Source organism: Mus caroli, chromosome 14 (genome assembly GCF_900094665.2).
Source record: "Mus caroli chromosome 14, CAROLI_EIJ_v1.1, whole genome shotgun sequence".
Classification (NCBI taxonomy): domain Eukaryota; kingdom Metazoa; phylum Chordata; class Mammalia; order Rodentia; family Muridae; genus Mus; species Mus caroli.
The window spans coordinates 93,345,521-93,367,234 of NC_034583.1; the positions used below are offsets into that span (position 1 = coordinate 93,345,521).

The 21,714-nt window shown below is 36.2% G+C and overlaps 1 protein-coding gene across 2 annotated transcripts in view; it reads right to left on the reverse strand.

Moving 5' to 3' along the window:
• Positions 1-21,714, reverse strand: part of Mycbp2 (MYC binding protein 2) — a 237,483-nt gene that overhangs the window by 164,460 nt on the left and 51,309 nt on the right. For both annotated transcript variants that reach the window (XM_029468874.1, XM_021181915.2), the window contains exons 5-15: positions 18,026-18,222; positions 16,551-16,793; positions 16,264-16,335; positions 14,536-14,632; positions 10,505-10,578; positions 10,229-10,367; positions 8,797-8,873; positions 7,835-8,039; positions 6,500-6,664; positions 4,545-4,703; positions 1,728-1,932 (exon numbers count right to left, since the gene is read on the reverse strand). In XM_029468874.1, the coding sequence (XP_029324734.1) occupies positions 1,728-1,932; positions 4,545-4,703; positions 6,500-6,664; positions 7,835-8,039; positions 8,797-8,873; positions 10,229-10,367; positions 10,505-10,578; positions 14,536-14,632; positions 16,264-16,335; positions 16,551-16,793; positions 18,026-18,222 (1,633 nt within the window). The remainder of the gene's footprint in view (positions 1-1,727; positions 1,933-4,544; positions 4,704-6,499; positions 6,665-7,834; positions 8,040-8,796; positions 8,874-10,228; positions 10,368-10,504; positions 10,579-14,535; positions 14,633-16,263; positions 16,336-16,550; positions 16,794-18,025; positions 18,223-21,714) is intronic.

The following is a 21,714-nucleotide window of genomic DNA, read 5'->3' on the forward strand; positions in this document are numbered from 1 at the left end:
TCACTTTGTAGACCAGGCTGGCCTCGAACTCAGAAATCCGCCTGCCTCTGCCTCCCGAGTGCTGGGATTAAAGGCATGCGCCACCACGCCCGGCTGGGGGGGTTGATTTTTAATGAAAACAGCCTAGGAAAGGTTTGAGAGATTAAATTTCAAATTCTAACACTGTTTACAAAGAAAAATTGGATCCTTTTACATAAAAATGCTCAAAATAAAAATTAATTAAAGATAAATAAGTTAGGTCATTAAAGTAGAAAATGGTATCCAACAAAGCACTACAGAATAAAAATTATCTATTCGTAGAGTACATTTTTTACTTATGCTAATAAAATAAGCCATGCCAAGAACAAGAAAAAGCCTGTGGCTGCAGTAAGTGGTAAGCCTGAATCAGGGGTTATCACTTGAGCCTTGAAGTATGAGGCCAGATTGACCTTATCTCAAGCAACACAATGTAACAAAACAAGCCTGAAATAATATTTCAATAGCCTTGAAGAAAAATGGCTATTGTATACAATCTACTTATGACAGAAAAAGTGTAAGTCCAGAAATACAAACACAGTAGATGCTGCCAGGAACTGGGAAGCATTACTTGATAGCTAAACATTTGCTAAATAGTAAAACCAGAGACTGGAGGTAGTTTTGCTCAAACTAGGCTTTTCTTCACAAAATTTCACTCCTACCCTAAATCAGCCAATTATCAGAAACCTAGTCTTTAAAAAGACAACCCTTTATGTGTTATATTGCCTATAAAATGTAAACATGAAATTCTTCTAAAGTTCTAGGAGAAAATTCTATTATTTGATGCACCTCGAATACTAACTTAGAATTGACAATAATTTAGAACCTTGGAGAGGAAAGGTTCATTTCAGTTCACAGTTCCACATCACAGAGGGAGGCCGAGGCAGGAACCTGGAGGCAGGAACCTGGAGGCAGGAACTGACATACAGCCCATGGAGGAGTGCTACGTCTTGCTCTTCATGGTTTGCTCAGCTTGCCCAGGTGTGGCACCATACACAATAAACAAGAGTCTTCCACACTGAATCAACACAATACTCCACAGACTTGTCTACAGGACAATCATATGGAAGTGCTTCCTCAACTAAGAAGTCCTCTTCCCAGATATGTATAGGTTTATATCAAATTGACAAAAAAAAAAAAACTAACCAAGACAAACCCTTAAATCAAGAATCTATAAGAAGATGGACAGATGGGTGAATGGATGGATAGATAGGTAGGCAGGCTAGATAGATAGACAGATAGGTAAGCAGGATACCATGTTAGAGAGAAAAAGAATGTATTTTTACTCAAGAATCATATAAATTTGATAATTGTACTAAGAAAAGATCAATAAACATTTCACATTAAACAAGCTTAGGAAAAAAACAAATAAGGCCCTAGACTTGAAGAAAAGTATAACTTAATTTTTAAATAATGGCTTCAATGAATCAAATGAAAGGAAGCCAAACATAAAGATGACACTAAATTAGAACACAATATAGTAGAAAATAACTAAGTATTCAAGTTTAGGCTTGAATGTGTAGTTCAGTGGTAGAGTACTTAACTGGTATTAGTCTGAAGCCCTAGGTCTGAAACCCACATACCACTACCCCAATACACGGGCACATATAAACATAGGTAGACACACTGTGAGATAACCTGAGACACAATAAAAACAAAAACAGAGGGGAGGGAGAGTGTGCTTATTTTCTTCATAGGAAGTCTGGTCCTACCCTCCAGGAACTCTGTCAGGACGGCCACTGCTAACACAGCTGGCGCCGTAGCCAGTGCAGTCTCCACACACGGTGCACACCATGCACTGCTCCAGCTTCCACTTGTGCATGCCTGGAGGGCACATCATGGACTTCTCGTCTTTCTCATCCAGTTCTTCCTCCAGGTCTTCATCCATTGCTGTTGCCATATTTTCAACTCCAAACCCTGTATGACAATTAAATTTATAACTGTATGTGAATTATTTCCATATCTGAAAACATATTTCCCAACTTAAAAACATACATGAAGCCCTGCTGTAATCACAGTGGTTATGTATTTACTCAATTAATCTATTATTCCTCATTAAACTTATTCGTTTATCTCTTATCTGTTGCACACCACCTAAAGAAAAGCCACTCAAGGTAACTATGTCTAATCAAGAACTTGGTTCAGGAGCCGGGCGTGGTGGTGCACGCCTTTAATCCCAGCACTTGGGAGGCAGAGGCAGGCGGATTTCTGAGTTCGAGGCCAGCCTGGTCTACAAAGTGAGTGCCAGGACAGCCAGGGCTACACAGAGAAACCCTGTCTCGAAAAACCAAAGGAAAAAAAAAAAGAACTTGGTTCAGGAATGCAGGATGCTAAGCTGTTAAAGGCTAAGCTAACAATCGAGAAATCGAGCACAGCACATGAGGTCTTCGTTTAGCTTTGTAATCAGTGAACAATATAAAAAATGAGACAAGCAAATACCAGATAATTTTGGTTAGAGCTAGAATATGCAATTCTGGTAGAATGTATCAAGCACAATCTTTACTAGATTTATACATAGTAGTATTTAAGAGTCAACAGCATAACTATTGTCTTTGAATTAATCTGTATATTCAATAAAATACAAATGGACTCTTATTCATATTTCATACTTTAAAATAAAAGATCCAAGCTAGCTACCTGAAACAAAAAGAATTGTTTTAAAAATGCTATCTTTTTAAAAACTAATATAATTATATACACAAATGGGACCAACACTCTCCCTATCAAAACTGGTTCTTGTAACCTATCTGAATCCATGGTCTAGCAGACCTCAGAAGAGATGCTCTTGGTTTGGTTAATAAATTGAAAGTTTAAACCTCGAATGATTGAAGTTTATCATAGCCCAATGCTTAGTTCTGACTGTATGAACATATCTTCTCCCACTGTTTTAAAAAAATAAAAATCCAAGATAGTCAAAAATTGAACTAAAGAGTACAGGCAATGTTGGTAACAGCTAAAAATAAAAACCAGAAGCAACAATTAACTAAACATACTATTACAAGCCAAGATCAAGATCATGACAGCAAGGAAATTGAAGGATTAAACATCCCTTCCCTTCAACAGCCTAAGAATTGAGAAGAAGACACTATGAAAATAGATAGCTACAGTTTCACCTTTCCCTAACAAAAGGCCAGGGAATAAGAGCAGTCTGAGCTGTCAAAATACTCATGATTAAACAAGAAGGGCAATACTGTTGAAAGACTACTGCCAGAAAGTAGTTAAAACTGAAGGTGACAAGCATTTGAGAAAAATCTCCTTTCCATGAATAATTCAGTCATCAAAAATGTTAAAGAAGAACTATTAATTACTGTAGATTTTTATAATATTAAACAGCTAGGAACATTACTTCTTCAAAAAACAAAAATACAAGTGTTACGGGATATTTGATCAGTTCAGGCTGTGAACTCTGAAATTGTGTTGTTTACTGGAAAAAAAATTGTTTCTAGATGTGCTCAGCCTTAGCACATACCTTCAATCCCTCTGACTGAAATACAGACTCCCTCTCAGCACACACCTTTAGTCCCAAACAAAGAAGGTAAAATTAGTCTGTAGAAGGAAGCACTCATATTTGAAAGTGATGTCTGTCTAACTGAGTGGCAGACAAAGTGATGAATCAGAAACAGATTTGACAGGATAGGATATGCACACTCTCAGAAGAGCAGAGAAGAAAGGGAAGCTACTTGAGAGGCAGCACAGAAAGGAAGACAGGAAGCTATGTAAGGAGAGCACTGCAGGAGAGGACAAGAGAAAGGCGGCAGTGAGGGTAAGGGACAGTTGTACAGAGACAGGCTGCAGAGAGAACAAGCTAGACACATTCTCTGGCTAGAACCAGCGGGAGAATGACAAGGAGCCAAAAGACTAGAACATATCACTGACTAGTATAACGCCAGGGAGAGTAGTGCAGGAGGGACCAAATCAATCTGCCTGGAGGAGTTTGAGCCAGAACAGCTGAGTTAAACCAGCCAGAGCACAAAAAGAGATAGAAAAGGTAATCTTATTATTTAGCAGTAAGTTTCGGGGGCTAAAAACATTCTAGGCTTAGAGTAGATTGTATGGGGCCTAGAAGCTTCCAAGACTAGGTCTACATTAGCAGACAGATGCAATAAATAAGCTTCAGGCCAATAAAAGTTACTATTACAATAAAGCCTATTTTATTTTTGCAGTGATTGACTTTTATCGTTAATTATTATCAAGTAAAAATTTAGGGGTTTTCTAAATCTATAAAAATCAAAGAGTCATTGTTTTTAATTGTTATGTATGACTTTTGCCTGTGTGTGTGTGTGTGTGTGTGTGTGTGTGTGTATACATGTACAGAGCATCAGACCTCTGGAACTGGAGTTACAGATGGTGTAAGCCACCACACAAGTGCAGTGATAGAACCTGGGTCCTCTTAAAGAATAGCAGGTGCTCCTAACTGTTGAGACATCTCTTACGCAGTTATTTTCGAAAAGAGTAGGATTCCTCACTCTGTTCTAAAAAGCGAATGAAAAGACAACAATGATCTTAATATCCGAGCCTTTAACTCCTACCTTTCCCTCCTTGGTTCATAGCACCAGTGTCTCGTCCACATTGTCCTTTATTATTTACACCAAATGTCCAAACCTCTCCGTTCTTCATTAAAACACACGTGTGAGCTTTACCCATTGCTACCTGAGTTACAAAATGGCCTTTCAAATCAGATACCAAACCTAGAAAAGAGATACAGAATTAATAAAAACAACAAAATATTCCTGTACCTACAAGAACAACTTTAATGAAGAATTTCTTGGGCAAAACAAGTGACCAAATTCCTAGTAGGTTATCACCAAATTAAAAAAAAAAGCATTAAATGTAGTTTGAATAAATTTTAAAATGGCATTCATAGTTGGGACAAACACTTACGTACGGTAACATCGTTTCTAGCTGACTTCTGCCTGCTTGCTGCAAGTACTAACAGTTTAAACAATGAGTACCCAGAAGGACCAGCAGCTCTCAAACCCAACTACCAGCACAAACAAGTCATGAACCTTTACTGGCTTAAACTTACCTAAGCAGACAAATAGCAAAACACTTGGAATGGTATAATAAAACAGTATTGGTTTTTATAAGCCTGTAAGACTCTTCAAAATAGTAGATTTCATTGTAAAATCACGTTTATTTGTTTCCTGTGCATGCATTCAAATGCACCTGTGTCTATGATGCACACGTCTAAGTCAGAAGGGAACTTGTGGGGCTTGGTTCTCTCTTTTCAGCACCTGAGTCCTGTGGACAGACTCCGGCTGTTGAGCTTAGAAGCAAGCACCTTTGCATGCTGAGCTCTCTCAGCAGGTCACAAACAGTAATTTTGAACCTCTCATACTTTCTTCCACAGTCCACTCCGGTATTTCCTCAACTTCCCTTATGTTCCATTTAGCATGATTTTTACACCCACGTGCTACACTGATTAGTTATTTTTGCAATAATTTTAAAATTACAAAGGCATGCTGCTTAGCCTCATTAAGTAATAATAACAGTAAAAACTAAAGTTTTATAAAATATATCAAAAATTTCATTTCCAAAAATTTCGGTGGTTATTTAAGTTGAAAATATTCCTAATTTCAGTATTTTATTTTTCACTTGAAAAATGTAATAATATTTATTTAACAGAACAGAATTTGACTACCTATGACACGTGATTATACAGTGAGCTATTTCTACATTCTACATTCTACATTCTATGCAAAGCATTTCTTACATGTCCTTTCTTATAGACTTATAAAACTAAATTATGAAATACATTATTATCATTTAGCCTCTTCTTAAGAGAAGTAGAAAAAAAGAAAAATCTGAAAGTTAGGTAAACTTTGTCCAACTAAAACAGTTAGTAATAAATCTGACTCCGTATATAGGCACTGAACAATAGCTACTAAGTCTATCACAATCAAATGTCTCTCAGACTGCAAAGGGGCAGGCAGGCAGTGTCTGTCTGGTCCACCTAACTTACATGTAAATGCTCAATTTCTATCAGCATTTTAGCAAGCAATAGTTATATGGATATTATTTTTAAACTATTAATATGCTACTCCTGAAGTCACTCAAACACTTTCAGCCCACTGAGAATCTGAATGTCCCCACACTAAGTCAGTAGTCCTATTACCTGGGAGCAGTTTCAGTTAATAATTCACTGCTCTAAATTGTCTACGTTTGATTTCTTCATCCTTGGGATAATCACTACACTTTATAGTCATAAACTTCATTTACTCTGCTCTCTGTTTTACATTATATGTCTCAAACAAAGTCTCCCCAAGTGGGATGACACACTCACTATAATCATTCCTAATTACTAGAGAACAATCCAGTGACCAAATAGTATGAAGTTATAGATTGGAGTTTATAAATATAAAACTATCTAGCTACGTCTATCCCTCATTTCCCCTCCTTAAGTTTCAGTCAGGCACCTGTTTTATAGAAAACAGTAATTAGCAAGGGAAATAATACTTCCACATTGTCTAAGTGAGGAACTTACTTGAACTATCAGAATAAATAGCATCTTTTCCAAACATGTAGAGTTCTCCATCTTTAGAAATAACGGAACTACTTCCATTATTGCAGGCTGTATACACCACAATCTTCCCTTCCATTTTAATAATCTTTTTCGGCTTATAGGGCTTTGACTGCCGTCTGCTCTTAGCTAAAAAGAATGAATAAAATGAATATAAGGAAATAACAATGATTTATATATAAAACCAAAGAAAAGAAACAAACTGTTTTCTTTGTTACAATTCTTGATACACTTTATTAAGTCTCAGAAACCCTGGGCTTACCACCACGCAGATTAAACTTGCTAGCCTCATGTAGTCAACTAATATTGAGGCTGTCAAATACCACAAGGACACATACCATCTCAGTCCCCTATACACATACTTATATCAGCTCCTTTTTTATCTCCCCTTATAATTAATGTATGCTCTTATATTAGATTCTGGAAACAGTTTCTCATTCATCTAACAGATATTAAGTGCTATCCCAATTCAACGTGATTATAAAGGTGATACACATATAAAACAGAACAAATAAACAGAAGCATGGGTGATATAACAAACTACTATCTAAAAAAATTCTACCCGTGAAACAAGCCAAAGATGGAAAACATCGACGAGCTGTTCGTTTGATTAATCAATTTTCTGCAAGCTTTCAGAATAAAAACATCTTGTTATGCTATAGCATGCCTTTCATATGGATTGATACCTATGCTTATGTGCAGTAACTAGTTTACATGGATTTTTCTATATGTTCAAGTTTCTAGGAGATGGTAACATACTCTGTGGCTTTGTTAAGTGTTATTCCCAAGGCAACTTTTATTTTCATATAATTTTCCATTATGTATAGACTTCAAAAGACAAATCGCTGTAAGATGCTACTCCGAGGAATATGAAAAGTTATTTAAGAGAGAAAAATTATGTTTTAAAGAAGGATATAAACAGAAAAAATACATCAAATTATTTACTTTTTCGTTGCTGAGCAAATGATTTCCTAGTAGATAAAGAATTTCATAAGCGATAATACTATAAACAAAGTTACATAAGGTTTATCTTCACTTTGAAATACATAGTCCTTACCAAGTTTTCAGCTTTTTAAGTAATCTACTAGAATAAGTAAATGAGACAAAACATTACCAACCACCTATTCTCAAACAAATAATCGCATGGCCATAAGTATGCAAATTCACTCCTATGATCGGCAGTGAGACAGGCACCTTCCTTAGCTCATCGTTTACTGACATGCACCATCTAAGCTGCGGGGTAGTGCTGCCGAGATGACTCTACACCAACTCAGAAGTGGCAACTCTCAGCCAACTTACTTGACTCTCCATCTTCTCCTTTGCTTGCAGATCCTGTGAAGAACACACTTCCATCCTCTGCAACTAAAAGGGCATGCGAGCCATCATGTCCCACAGAGAAGTGAACTATCTTTGGAGATTTGGTGATTGGTAACTCAACCCATTTTCCTGCTGAAGGACCACCTTGTTTGATTCCAAGACTCTGGTACTTGCCAGTGTAATATATCTTACATGTTAGAAAGGGAAGAAAAACAGAAATTAGACTGCCTTTTGGAGTGGTGCACCAGGTTTTACAAAAATGTAAAAGTTTCCGTATTTTATTGAAAGGTAAAAAAAGAACTCAATATTTTTTATACTATTCAAATTTGGTGATCTGAACGACAGAAAAATTGACCCATTCAAGCTTGCTTTTTCATATGTATTCTTGATATTTACAATTTTCATTTTTATATTCCCATAAATACACTCAAAGAAAATTTCATAAAATCTGTTATTAATTTTCCAAATTTATATAAAGCTTCATTAAGTAATTTCTATTCTCAGAATTTCCTTACTTAATTTCTCTTAATATTTATTAGATAAAAAAGAAACTCCAATCTATGTAGGCTAACCTACACAATCTACAATCTACACATTACTTAAACATGCTTTTACGGTATCTTAATTAGATATCTTATTATGGACATTTATAGAAATTTCTGATTTATCATTTACAGAATAACATAAATACAAACTTACAGTACTTCAAAAATTACAGGAATTCATAATTAAATACTTTCAAATATATACCTTTTTAAAAGTTTACAAATTTTTAAGGTCTTAAATGTCACTACTCTTTCACAATATTATTTTCAACATGATTATGTTTTACCACGTAAAAATTTATGACAATATTTAAATATGAAAACGATCTGAATTATGTAACAATTTGTACTTTCTCATTAAGCAGAAAATGTTAATTTTGAACAACATGCGTCGCTTACCTTTCCATTTGCTGTTTTCATCAGCGCAAACTCTCGTCCTGCACCGAGTATGGCTGACTCTTCATCAAATCCTGTGCCTGCGATCAAAACAAGACTAATAAATATGACTGTACTTCTAATACTCGTAATTCTAAGTACAGCATGCACTCTGTGAAATGAGTCAATTCAATTAGTATTGTTAAAAATAAAAACGGCCTAGCCATATGTCTGGAGGACAACTAGCCTGAGAGCACCCTGGTCTGCCTAGGAAGACTGTCACACGTGATGAGACAAAGCACAGGGAAACCCACGCTCCGCCATCTGCTTCATCCTCTGCTGACTTTACACAGAGAAGATGAAGCTATTCTATTACTATCAACATTTAGAATAAAACATTTAAAAACTCAACGTCAGCCGTAGTCACTGACTTAAGGTATTAAAAAATATATACATTTTTATGGATTGGAGAGATGGTTCAGAAGTTGGGAGTACTAGCTACTGTTCCAGAGGACAAGGGTTCAATTCCTAGCACCCTCTTGGCAGCTCACATCTGTCCGTGGCTCCAGTTCTAAGGGATCCAACACGGCCCTCACACAGTCATACATGCAGGCAAAACACCAATGTGCGTAAAATAATAAATATATATTTTTATTAAGCATCCCATGTACTAAACATCATTAAATGTATAAATTTTATCTCATGTGATTTTCATAACTTAGTGCCCATTGTTTAAATGAATAAATACAAAATTAAAGATTCTTCTAACACCTTTATTTGGGATTAAAAAAATATGAAGATAGCTGAATACAATTTTCAGATTCTTGATCCTTTGCTTTTTGATAAAAGAAAAACCCCTAAATTAAAAAAAAATATGTGTAAATACATGCATATATCTTCAAACCATAAATTACAAATTTCTATATAGTACATTTTATGATGTTTGGCCAGTAATATACACAACCAATCATTCTGTGGGCTTTTTAAATGGAAAATTTGAGTTCAGTTTGGCATATTTTCCCATGGAAGGGAAGATACAAAAAAAAAAAAAATATGCAATTAAAACATGAGATAAAAAACTAGTGTAAGATTATTATACTCCCAAAGATGAAAACATCTAAAGGGGAGTTTTCCCTGGGTTACAGAACAACAATACTCAATGTGCAGTGGTACTAGATTACACTCAGCACTGTCTGCCACGATCCTTAAGAAATACCGGTGCATCTCATTTGCCCTATTCAAACTGAGCTGGAAAGTACTGTTGTTAGTCACTTTTCTCAGCACTTTCTAACACGCCATCTGTTTTCAGACTGTATTTCCTAGTTACCTCCATATAGTAATCAAAAATTGTTTTACAGTAGTAGACAAAATAGCCACTAAATTATTAGCTGAAATGCTAAAAAACAATGATTTTTTTTAAAGGAATGAAAAAGAAACATTTATTTTGTCATCTTACTTATTATATGCAGATCCTTTTCCAGATCAAACAGTGATATGCCACAGGCATGTAAGCACTTCCTGGCCAGTTTAAGCTGTAGTTCTTGTTGCAGTACAGGTTCAGTGCTTGTGGCAAATATCCTGACAACAAAGCCATCCTAAAAAATTTTTAAAATTAAGAATTAAAAAAAAAATCAAGTATTACATTGCATGAATCAGTCTTCAGTTAATTAATAAAGACCCAGTAATTTAAGAAAAAGTGGTTTCATTTACAACAGCTATTCCAAATACTTACATCTCTTGAAGCAGCTATCTGGTTAATATATTCTCCATCAGTAAATAAAATATTTTGACCTTCAGTGTGGCAATCTATACAAATGAAAGGAAAAGTAATTATACTACACAACAATTAAGCAACGCATGAAATGATTTTCCTCCTCTGCTGAAGTCAGAATGAGGGTTCTTCACATAATAAAAATAGACTTACACTCAAAAAGGGGCATTTTTAAAATTAAGAATTACAAATTAGCAAAAAATAAATGATTCAACTAAGAGTTCTGATCACATTGTGCTTACATTTATAAAGCTTGCATAATTAAGGATCTGAGAGCCAATCTAATTTCAAAATGAATTAGTAGCCTATGATATAGTCTGAGAGTCGAACATGCACCATGGTAAACAAACAGTGTGGTTATAATCATTTCAATACCATCACATGCAATGTAGGCAACACTACCAACAGACATACACCACGGTCATTAGTGTCACAGAGAAATACAGATAGATCTAAGGCTTCTGTATTTAAGTCTACGGTGTCCAACTGCAGATATCCCTTGCTTTACAAAATGAAGGATCAAAACTACCTATCTATTTCTCACGTAGAAAGTCAATGTCTGTTCCAGCATGTCCTATGTTTCTAACCATTTATCCTTCTCCTATCTATTTATGGATAGCCAACAAATCTATACTCATTTCTTTCTTTTTATCTCAAAATAGCCAAATATCTCAGCTACTACCCATATGTGCCAGCATTGAACATATCTATGTAGAATGGTGCACTTTGATCAAACATTTCTTTGATCAAAGTAATGCACAAGCCAATTGTGACAAGGGATACCAGTATCATAGAAGGACACTGGAACATGTGTTAGTGACTGCTGCTAATAACACAAACTACAAGCAAAATCAACATCTGTATAAATTGTATCCTTTGGGAAAACAAGTATTCAGCAAGCAAATCTAAGAGCACACACACTTTCTACAGTAACCATGGAGAACTAGGATGAACCTCTCCATTAATCACAATACAAAAAGAAATTTCATTTCTCTTCAACATGAATCAACAAAACATAAAACTCTTTTTTGGAATACAGCAATGGAACCCACCCAAATAAGCTATATCTTTGCCCAAGAGCTTCATACTAGCATACTTCCTTATTATAAATATGCAAAACACAGGCAGACCCTTACCAAATAGAGAATTCAGTGATCACAAACTGGAAATAGAAACTGGGAGACAAGGCCCACTGGTAGCCCAAGAGACTTGGTAATCAAAGAGAGGAGAAATCGAAAGAAAGAGTTCCTAGTCCACTGTACAGAATACAAAGAGGCGCAAGAGAGACGCTGCTCAAGCTCTAAGCAGTAAGATTTTAAACTAAAAAGCAAAGAAGAAAAACTCATTATAATTTCAGATAAATGCAGGGATGAGGGAGTGAAGCGGCGCAAGAGTAGCAAAAAGGCCTCGTGTTCTGAGGTCACAAGACGTAGACAGCAAACGACACAAGAACACAATCTCAACGTTACGCTGAAATATAAAGAATAAAACGATATTCAACAAGAGCCGGTCATCCATACTGCAGTGAAGTAACTGTAAGACTAGCTAGAATATGAAACTACATGAATTACCAATTACATTCATTTTAAATATGGTATTCAGTAAACCTAAAAACCTGACAGCTTGCTACTTCTCTTCTTGATGGAAAGCCACAGAGAAGAACTGTCCCTTGTCAGGGAAAAAGCAAATGGTTTCATTGAAGAAAATGTAGTCCATGCCAAAGAAATGAGTCAATGACAACAGGCTTCTTCAGATTGAGGGCTGAGGGCTGAGTCTTCCTTCCATGTCATATTGAGAACTTCTCTTGATCCATCCCTTATCCATGTACAACATTATAAGACAGCAGCTTCAGGAGTATGTCAAGCAACATCTGAAAGCTTGGAAGACACACAATATGGGACTATCCTTCCAAAGGTTGATTTGTTCTTCACTGTGAGCACAGCACGTATTTTTGAAACACAGAAAGCCACACTTGTATAGTTAAAATTTACATTTATGTTAAATGATGAAGAATTTAAACTGAATAAAGACATTAGAAAATAATTTTTAATCATGGAAAATAAATGAAATACCTACAGGTAGATATTTTTAAATTTTCCTTTCAGCTACAACCTTATAAATGAGCTGGACAGAAGTTACTCTTTTGTACCCATCTATTTAGGACAGGTTTTGTCAATAATGAGCATTTCTTCGATGACATTATCCTAAAATAATTGTTACAGAGACAGAGAGATAAAGTTGATCTTCCCCCTGTAATTTTTGTACCAAAAAAGAAGAAGAAAGAAGGAGAAGGAGGAGGATGAAATGAAGGAAGGGAAGGAGGGACGGAGGGAGGAGAGGAAGAAGGGAGGGAAGGAAGAACGAAAGGAAGGAAGGGAGGGAGGGAGGGAGGGAGGGAGGGAGGGAGGAAGAAAACTGGAAAACAGGAAGACTGGAAGGCTCTTGTTTTAACATATATTAATAAATCGATAAAGTATAATTTATAACATTAAAATAATGCTGCAAACGCCTAACGACCTGAAAACATATTCAGAGTAGTAAGTAAAGGGTAAGTTCAAAGTAGACTATGATCCATCTTGAGAACTGTGTACTGACTTTAGTGGAGGTATAGATATAATTTAAAATTCTCTTTTTAAATCAGGAGGGTGTGGTGGTCCACGTCTTTAATCCCAGCAGTCATGAGGCAGAGACAGGTAGATCTTTGTGAGTTCAAGGCCAACCTGGTCTACACAGCAAATTTCAGGCCAGGCCAGGCCAGGCCAAGCAGAGCTGTACAGTGACAGTTGCACAGTTGTCTCAAAACAAAAACAAAAACAAAAGAATGAAAAAAAAAAAAAAACCCAAATCCAAAAAACAAAACCTTTTCAATTAGTAGAAGGTCAAAGAAGAGAAAAATACAAGGAAACTAGAATTGGGAGTGGCAATATAATTAAAGTATGATATACGTCACAATGTATGAAAATAATCCTAATGAAACTCATTGTATTATATGGTGATACCTAGAGATACTTCTAAAGTTGTTATTATTAAACAAATGAAATAGGCCAAGACTTGTTTAGAAAGGAAATGTAGACTCTGAAAAGAGGTGTTATAGAATGATTTTGTTAGGTTGTCACGGACATGTACACAAAATGCTTCATTTGCTTTATGATGCTGTCTATATACTATTTTGGGAAAATGCAGAAATAGAAAAGTTCAATTCATTTTCTAACGAAGCAATAAGAATATTGAAACACTTGACAAGCAAGAGGGAGCAGATACCTTTCTCAGTGTGCTCTTTCTTAAGAAATAAATTTCACTTCTTCAAAAGATCATATGCTTGAGTATTTTACTGTTTGCCAAGAGATTACTAACAAACACACTAAATATTTGAGGTTTAATGTGATCAGCTTTGGTAGAAGCAAACTTAAAACTTTAGGATAGAGAACATTTATGCCTTTGCCTCGTGCTGCAGAAAACCTGAGAGCAAGAGCCTCAGCACTTGGGCAGCATGAGGCACAGAGCAGTGGCAGATGAACTGTGCCCAAAGGCTCTGTCAACACTTTCGGACAAAGTGCACATGACCAAAGCTAACATTTTCTTGTCTATGCCGGACCACTGCAAGTCTTTTAAAGCAGAGGAAAATTCTAGGGCACTGTTAAGGTGACTAATAATGACAATGTTTCTTGTACAGGGCAACTTAAGAGTTAAAGTAGTGATTCTAGTGAAAAAAAGAACAAAATAACATTACCCTGATAACTGGGGGCTGGGACTTAATGGGTGAAGTTGTCAGACCTTGTAGATGTGTATGAATTTGGAAATAAATAGGAAACCTCATTGCACTTTGTTTCTGATGCCAAGTATTATGTATTAACTTACTGAGGAGATAAAATGGCTAACATGTCATAATATTTAAAAACTCATTTGTAAGCAAGTACTAATCTTTGTTAATTACCATTTACATCTTGGTTTCTTACAACTTGTGAAGAAAAATATAACTAGTTAAAACCTACCTGGTAACATTACAGTACCATCCTGTTCCAGTGTTTCAGGGCTTATTCTTATGGCAGTCATACTGTGATTATTCAAATCTCGATATAATAAATAACCCTGGTAATAAACAATTTTGATTGTGTTAAGATATTTTTTCATTACCAATAGAAAAAGCAGCTGTATGTTTCTGTATTATATTTTGTTTATGTATAATAAATCAATAATGCTATCTAAAGGATATTAAAGATTAAAATTTAAGACACGGAGTCTACCTCAGATGGAGGGAATTGAGGAAGAACTTAAGGTGATCTTCTGACCTGCAAACACACATGCTACATGCATACACCCCCATATAACTAACTCTCTCTCCCTCTCAAACTCTAAAAACTAAAACATTCCTATATCATTCCTACATAAAACCTAAGTATAAATTAATGAGAAATTTTAAAGCACACTGGGTTTTAAAAGACACTCATTTTATTTTTAAAATTTTATTTTCAAAATATCTCAGTAATTGACATAGCAGAGTGATTCTTTGCCTGTGCGGTGGTCTGAATGAGAATGGCTCCCAGAGACTCAGGTGTCTGAATGCTGTAGTCTCCAGTTAGTGGAACTGTTTGGGAAGGATTCGTAGGCATAGCCTTGTTGGAGGAGGCACGTCACGGGAGTAGGCTTTGAGTTTTTAAAAGCCCATCCCAGCTGTCCTGTTCTTTCTCTCTCTCTCCCACATCCTCTTTCCTTTACCCCCGCCCCCACTTCTCTCTGTCTGTCTGTCCCTTTGCCTCCTTACAAATTATGAGCTTTCAACTATTGCTCTAGCACCAAATCCACCTTCCTGTCACCACACTCTCCATCAATGACTGTCTAAAGCTGTAAGCAAGTGTTAAAAATGTTTTCCTTTGTAAGTTGCCTTGATCATTGTATATTCACAGCAACTGAACAGTAACGAAGACAAACTAACAATTTCTTTAGTTTTCAAACTCCTTTCCAATGCCTCTTTTATCATTTCATGCTGACAACCAATAATGTTAGCTCAAGAAACCATGAAGTGTAGGAAAGTTTCTCCACTTTATACTTCCCAGAGGAAACCTGGACTTTCTCTCAAAGACAAGGATACAACAAAATTATGTGCCCCTGAATCTTTCTGCCCATCTTTCATTTACTTTGTCTTCATGAGAGGAAAAGCAACTGCGTCTGATGCTGAACTAGTCCAAGGAGACAGGCTGTGTTGGTCGCAGCTGAGAGCACAGCCGTCAGGAAGCTCCGTGAGCTTACTGTTTCCTTACTCTGTGGGTTTCTGTATGCATCTCTAGCAGGTGGCTGTCCACTGGTCAGGCCAAGTGTTTGCTAGAAGGGACAGGATCTACACTTAGAATGCAAGAGTTTATGGCAAGGAGCCCTAATTTGGTCTCAGGTCACTTATTCATTTTTAATTCAGATTTGTTCATGAACAAGGCTATCTATGATTCTTATCCCTAGACTGCTTAAATGAGAACACCAAAGAAGGTGTTTTCAATTCCTTTTTAAATGTAAATAACAGAACAAAATAAACTGCTCTGTCCTAAGTCACACCGTTACTAAAGTTTGGAGCCAGGCTTGAAACTGAACGACTGATGAATTCTGACTTTGTATTTTCCCTCCTGCTCTGTACCATTATCTAGCCATTTTACTTCAAATACAGAATTCTTATACAAATTCATTCAACAAGTATGAGCAGATAATTTCATTTATTGAGGATATTTGCCTACCTGGGCATACCCTAACCAAGACTTCTTTTCTTTTCTGTTTCTGATACGAGATGTAGAATTATATATATGGCCCTGTAAAATAACAAAAATTTGTCTATGAAGTGATTAATAATTATTAAACAATAAAAGTAATAAAAATACACATAATATTTAGTACATGCATCTCAATTATAATTTTTAAGTAAAAATAAAATTTAGATAGTACTAAAGGGACTAGAACCAGGGTACAATCAATTCTGAGTTATGGTTATTTCTGTTGTGATAAGAACTATAAATAGTCATATTACCCTAACTGTTCCACTGTATCCAGAGCCTATTTTGTATAATCCATCCTTGCATAACAAATAAAGAAAGAATCCATCGTTCTGAAGCAGGCACTGGTCATCTTCATCAACAGATACTTCTTTTAATGGCCACTTGTGCATTAAAGCTGCTTTCTTAATGCCATTGCTAAACCAGTCCTGGACTTGAATCTTTCCAACCAACACTGCCTGTACACTTCTCTGTAGTGAGTTTAGTATTGTTGGCACCTATTCAAAAGAGAAGATATAAAAAGACATTTTAGATTTTTTTCAGACAGAGTAAAGATACTTGTACTATTTCTGGCAAAATAAGTTATAAAGACTGATCAAGGTTTGGCAGGCTTACGAAGGTACAAACTAAAACTTCGTCTGTAAGAAGTAAAGTACTATTACTGACGCTATGCATACCTACGGGAGTCAAACCTGGCTGTGCTCCGAGCAGCGAGCAGCGGCTCACAAGCAGCCATTGGATTGAAGTTGGGGACCCCTGTGGTTGAATTAGAGAAGACCTGGAAGAAGCTGAGAATGAGGGCGACCCCACAGGAAGACCAGCAGTCTCAACTAACCTGGACCCCTGGGATCTCTCAGACTCTGAGCCACCAACCAGGCAGCACACACAGCTGGTATAAGGCCTGGGGGACACATTTCTAGCAGATGACTACCGTGTTTGGACTCAGTCAGAGAAGATGCGCATAATCCTAGAAAGACTGAGACCCCAGGGAGTTGGAAGGCCTGATAGAGGGTGGGAGGGCATCCTCTGGAGACAGGAGGAAAGAGGACTGGGATGAGAAACAGTGGGAGGGCGGGCCAGGAAGGGGGCCAATGAACTGACAATAAAAAAATAAAAAAATAAATAAGAAAAAAAAGTAAGCTCAGGCAGATAAGACTTCTTTAAGGATTCTGTTACTCACATTTGTAAATCTTGTCTATGACTTGTTTTCTGTCACTTTGATCTCTCATTGCTTTGGAAGTTAGAACATATTAATATAGTCTGCTTTATTATACACTAGCTTTCTCATTCTCTGTACATGGCTTTTATTTGCTCTTTCTCTGTCATACTCTGTATAATTTCTTCCTCTTTTATCTTTAGCTAACTATTTGTGCTTTTGACCATAATTCCGTTATTACCCCTGCCTTTAATTTTTAAACTATTATTATTTGATTTTTTACTTCCTGGAGTTCTTATTTAATTTTTTTCTAATGTAACTATGTTTTATATTATGTTCATTAATTATAGTTTAAATATTTAGAGATTTTGCCAAAATCCATTTGTTATCTAAAAATGATATAAAATTAAACACATATAGCTTAAATCAAAAGCTGTACATTATTTATATATCAACCACAGAGAGATCAAAGTACTATATAATGAGAAAAGGCAGAGAATTTCTACTGACAGAATGAAGAAAAGTACAATTTAGCATCTTTGAAATTTCTTAACAGCTAAAACTATGAAATACCTGAATAGTTTGGCAAGCGTGACTACCATTGTTGGTTAAGATAGCAGAGATGGCCTGAAGTGTCCTTCCTGTTTCTCCCCAGGAAGCCACCAGGCTAAAGAGGCAGGCACAGGAGAGTGCTGTGAGGGACTGCCCTGTGCTGTCATTCATCCCAGTACTCCGAACAGTAATTTCCAAAAGGAGCTGGAAGAGAGACTCTGTGGATAAAACAAGATTCAATTATATTCATGAGGTACAGAGCACTAAATGTACAAACTTATTATATCTTGTTCACTATATATAAACTTTAAGGCACCTAGAACTATTAGTTTTCTCAAGTTTTTGTCTAGTTAACTGCTTCACAATTAACACATTTATATAACAAGGGATTAGAGAACATTTAGTCCTATACCTTACTTTTGTAAATGAAGTAATAAAATTTGTCTACGTTCATACAAATCCATCTTGCTTATATAAGAAACTCATCCTTAAAGTCACAGCTTTTCAAGTAAGGATTATTCACTGTACTTTCAGAGTGGAAGGAATGAGCCCTTCTATCTGGGCCCTATGAGCATATTTATAAAACCACAAGAAAAATGCTATAGCTTTAATATAAAAACTTTATAATTAATATAATTTATAAATAACATCTCACAGTAATAGAAGGGGCATATAATTCATTTATATTAAAGGACTCTCCAAGGAGAGGACAAATAATTTTCTTCTTTAATGGGTAACACAATTGAGACCCAGGCAGACTGAAGACTTTCCCTCATTCATAAAGCTATACAGTGACAAAGTAGAAAAGAAGAAAGCATGACTGTTCTATTACCATAGCAAATCACCTGAACACCGCCCGGGACTGAATCAATTCCGCCTGGGTGTTTCTTCAGCACAAAGGGAAAGGGGAACTGAAAATTCTTAGAAAGTAAAATAAAGGAGAGTGAAAAACAAAAAACAAGTCAGACTGAGAGAAACCCTCAGGAAGATAAAGGAGGAAGACCAGGAAGAGAGGAAGGAAGAGTAATACTTGGTAATTCTCTGAAAACAGGAAGACTTTTGTGATTCCCTCAGTCATTCACAGGAACCCAGGGATCATTTCCCATCAATTCTTCATTTCCCTAATCCGCAAATAAGCATGTATCTTCTTCCCAATAAATTCTTCCTCTTTTATCTTATCACCATCTTCCTGATCCATGGGATCTACTACCAGTGGTTAACGGAGCTATCAAAAAAGGGGTCAAATTTAACATTCCCTATTCCTTTTTCCAATTACAGTCAGAAAATTTTCAAACCAAAAATCTAGATATGTGCTTAAAACACACTCATTCTTTCATTAATTCTGTCCTCCTTCCTTCCTCTCCTTTGAGATCTCTTTGGTTTCCCATTTCTTTTGACTTGTCTTTCCCATCTATTGTCATTTCTTCTTTATCTTCTTTAATCTGCCCCTGGTCTGCACATCTCCTGCTAGTCTTTGTGCCTCAGCTGTTCAGTCTTTCAGTCAGTCACCAAACACTGAAGTCTTCCTGCATATGGAAGCACTCTAAGTTGGAATGGTTTACTGGCAAGCAAAGGGAACAATGTCTTTTTCCTTAAAACGTTTTAAGATGAAGGAAATTAAAGTTAATAATTTAAATAAATAATTTTACCTAATAAATTCCTTGATGCAAAACATTTTCCTCTCTAGTTTTAAAAAACGTACATATGTACATGTGTACACATGTGTGCATATGAATCAGTAATTGCCTTCTCTGTGGTCCTGGAGGTCTAACTTGGGCTTTCCAGGTTAACGTGGCAAGATCTCTACCCACTGAGCTATCTTACCAGCTCAAGATAAAGTATTTTTAAAGATTATTTTATGTTTATGTATGTGTGTGAGAGTATCTGCATGTGGATATGCACACCTGAGTTTAGAAACCCAAGAAGGCCAGAAGAAAGCACTTGACCCTCTACAACTGGGATTACTAGAGGCTGTCAACTGCCTCCTATGAAGTTTGGAAACTAAATTCTGACCATCTATGCACTGAGTCATCTTTGCATATTTTCTATAAAAAATATTTTTTATTTGGTAAAATGAAGTAGAGAGTGCCTTTCACTACTCCCTAGCACTGAAACAAACCTTATGAACATGTCTAAACAGTTCCACATATTGGCACCCTCTTCTTCCCTTCCTTCTGTAAACTAGTCATATTCAGATCGTAAGAACCTCTCTTCAGTTATTTGTCCCCATCCAAGGGTATTGTAACAGTAACAGTAACAGTTGTGCTGTAAATGTTCATGAGTGAGCTGGAAAACAGCTGGTGAGAGAAGGCAGCTAAGGGGATATGGAACTGAATAAAGGGAAAAGACCAGGCAATATCAATGTAAGTTTGCACTAACTAAGCAAATCTGAAATGTGAAATGACAATAAAACCCTTATACAGAAAAGCCAATCCCAGAAGTAAAAACCAGCAGAAGTAAACGCTGAAAATAAGACAAGATACCAAACAAACAGAATAATGGCATCTCAAACGCCTAAGAAAAAGATAGGCAACTTAATAAAATTAAATTTTTGATAGAAAATAATTAGGTGAAAACATGTTCAAAGACTAATATTTATAACAAGATATATTTTTAAAAGGAAATATTTATGTAAAGTATGAATATAAGGGAAAGTACAGAGGAAAAAGAGAACAGTAGAAGATACACAAGTTTCAAAGTGAAAAACCGGGCTATAAAGTTGGAGAAATCTGCTTTATAAACCATAGCAGAGCTCAAACAAAAATCAGCTCCTATATAAAATGAGTAAAAATTTCAAAATAATGCTGTTGAGTCATATCACACTATTAATAGGGTTATTGGTGCTACTGTAGCAAAACCAGCAAACTTACTAACCCTTAACCTGGACTGCCTTCTGTTTGGAAGGTGCAAGTGCCTTGGGTCAGGGGCTGAGAGATAGGCTGTCTTGAAAGTTTTCCGCATATCTTTCCTCCGTAGAGAGAATATTTTGTGTATTGCATGATACATCACCTGTCCATTAAAACGACCTATAACTTACAGGAAAGGATAGAATAGAAGGTGGGACATCCAGGAGGCAAAAAGAATTCTGAGACAGTGCCAAGCTCAAGAGATCAAGACAGACACATGGCACCTAAGCACCTAAGCAACCACATGGCAGAGTGTAGGTCAGAATAAATGGGTTATATTGTTATGATCTAGTCAGATAGGAGCATAGCTACATGGCCAAGTTACTTATAAGTATATTTGAACCTACATCTTATTTCTGGGAACATGGGCCTGGGAGCAAGAACCAGACAACTCCTGCATAAGACAAGGAGACATAAAAATAGACCACTGTGTTCATTGACCAAAGAAAGAAACATCTGGCACATAATTACGTTCTGAAAATGTGGATCTCAAAAAATTCAAATAGGTAGGGCATAGTTGTACGGATATATTAATTAGCCCTACTATTTGGGAAACCAGGGCAGGAAGAATAAAGTTCAAGACCAGCCTGGGCTACAAAGCAAGGCTTTGTTTCAGAAAAAACAATTTAAGTCAAAAGAAAAGTGAAGTAAAGCCAGATACAGAGAACACAGAATCAGAATCTAATTCAATCAATAGTGTTCCCAGGCCACCAGCTGCAGTACAGTCCAAAAATTTATTCAAAATATCAATGTTTGGTTCCAGCTTAAAACTACTAAATGAAAAACTCGATACCTGGGTCACAG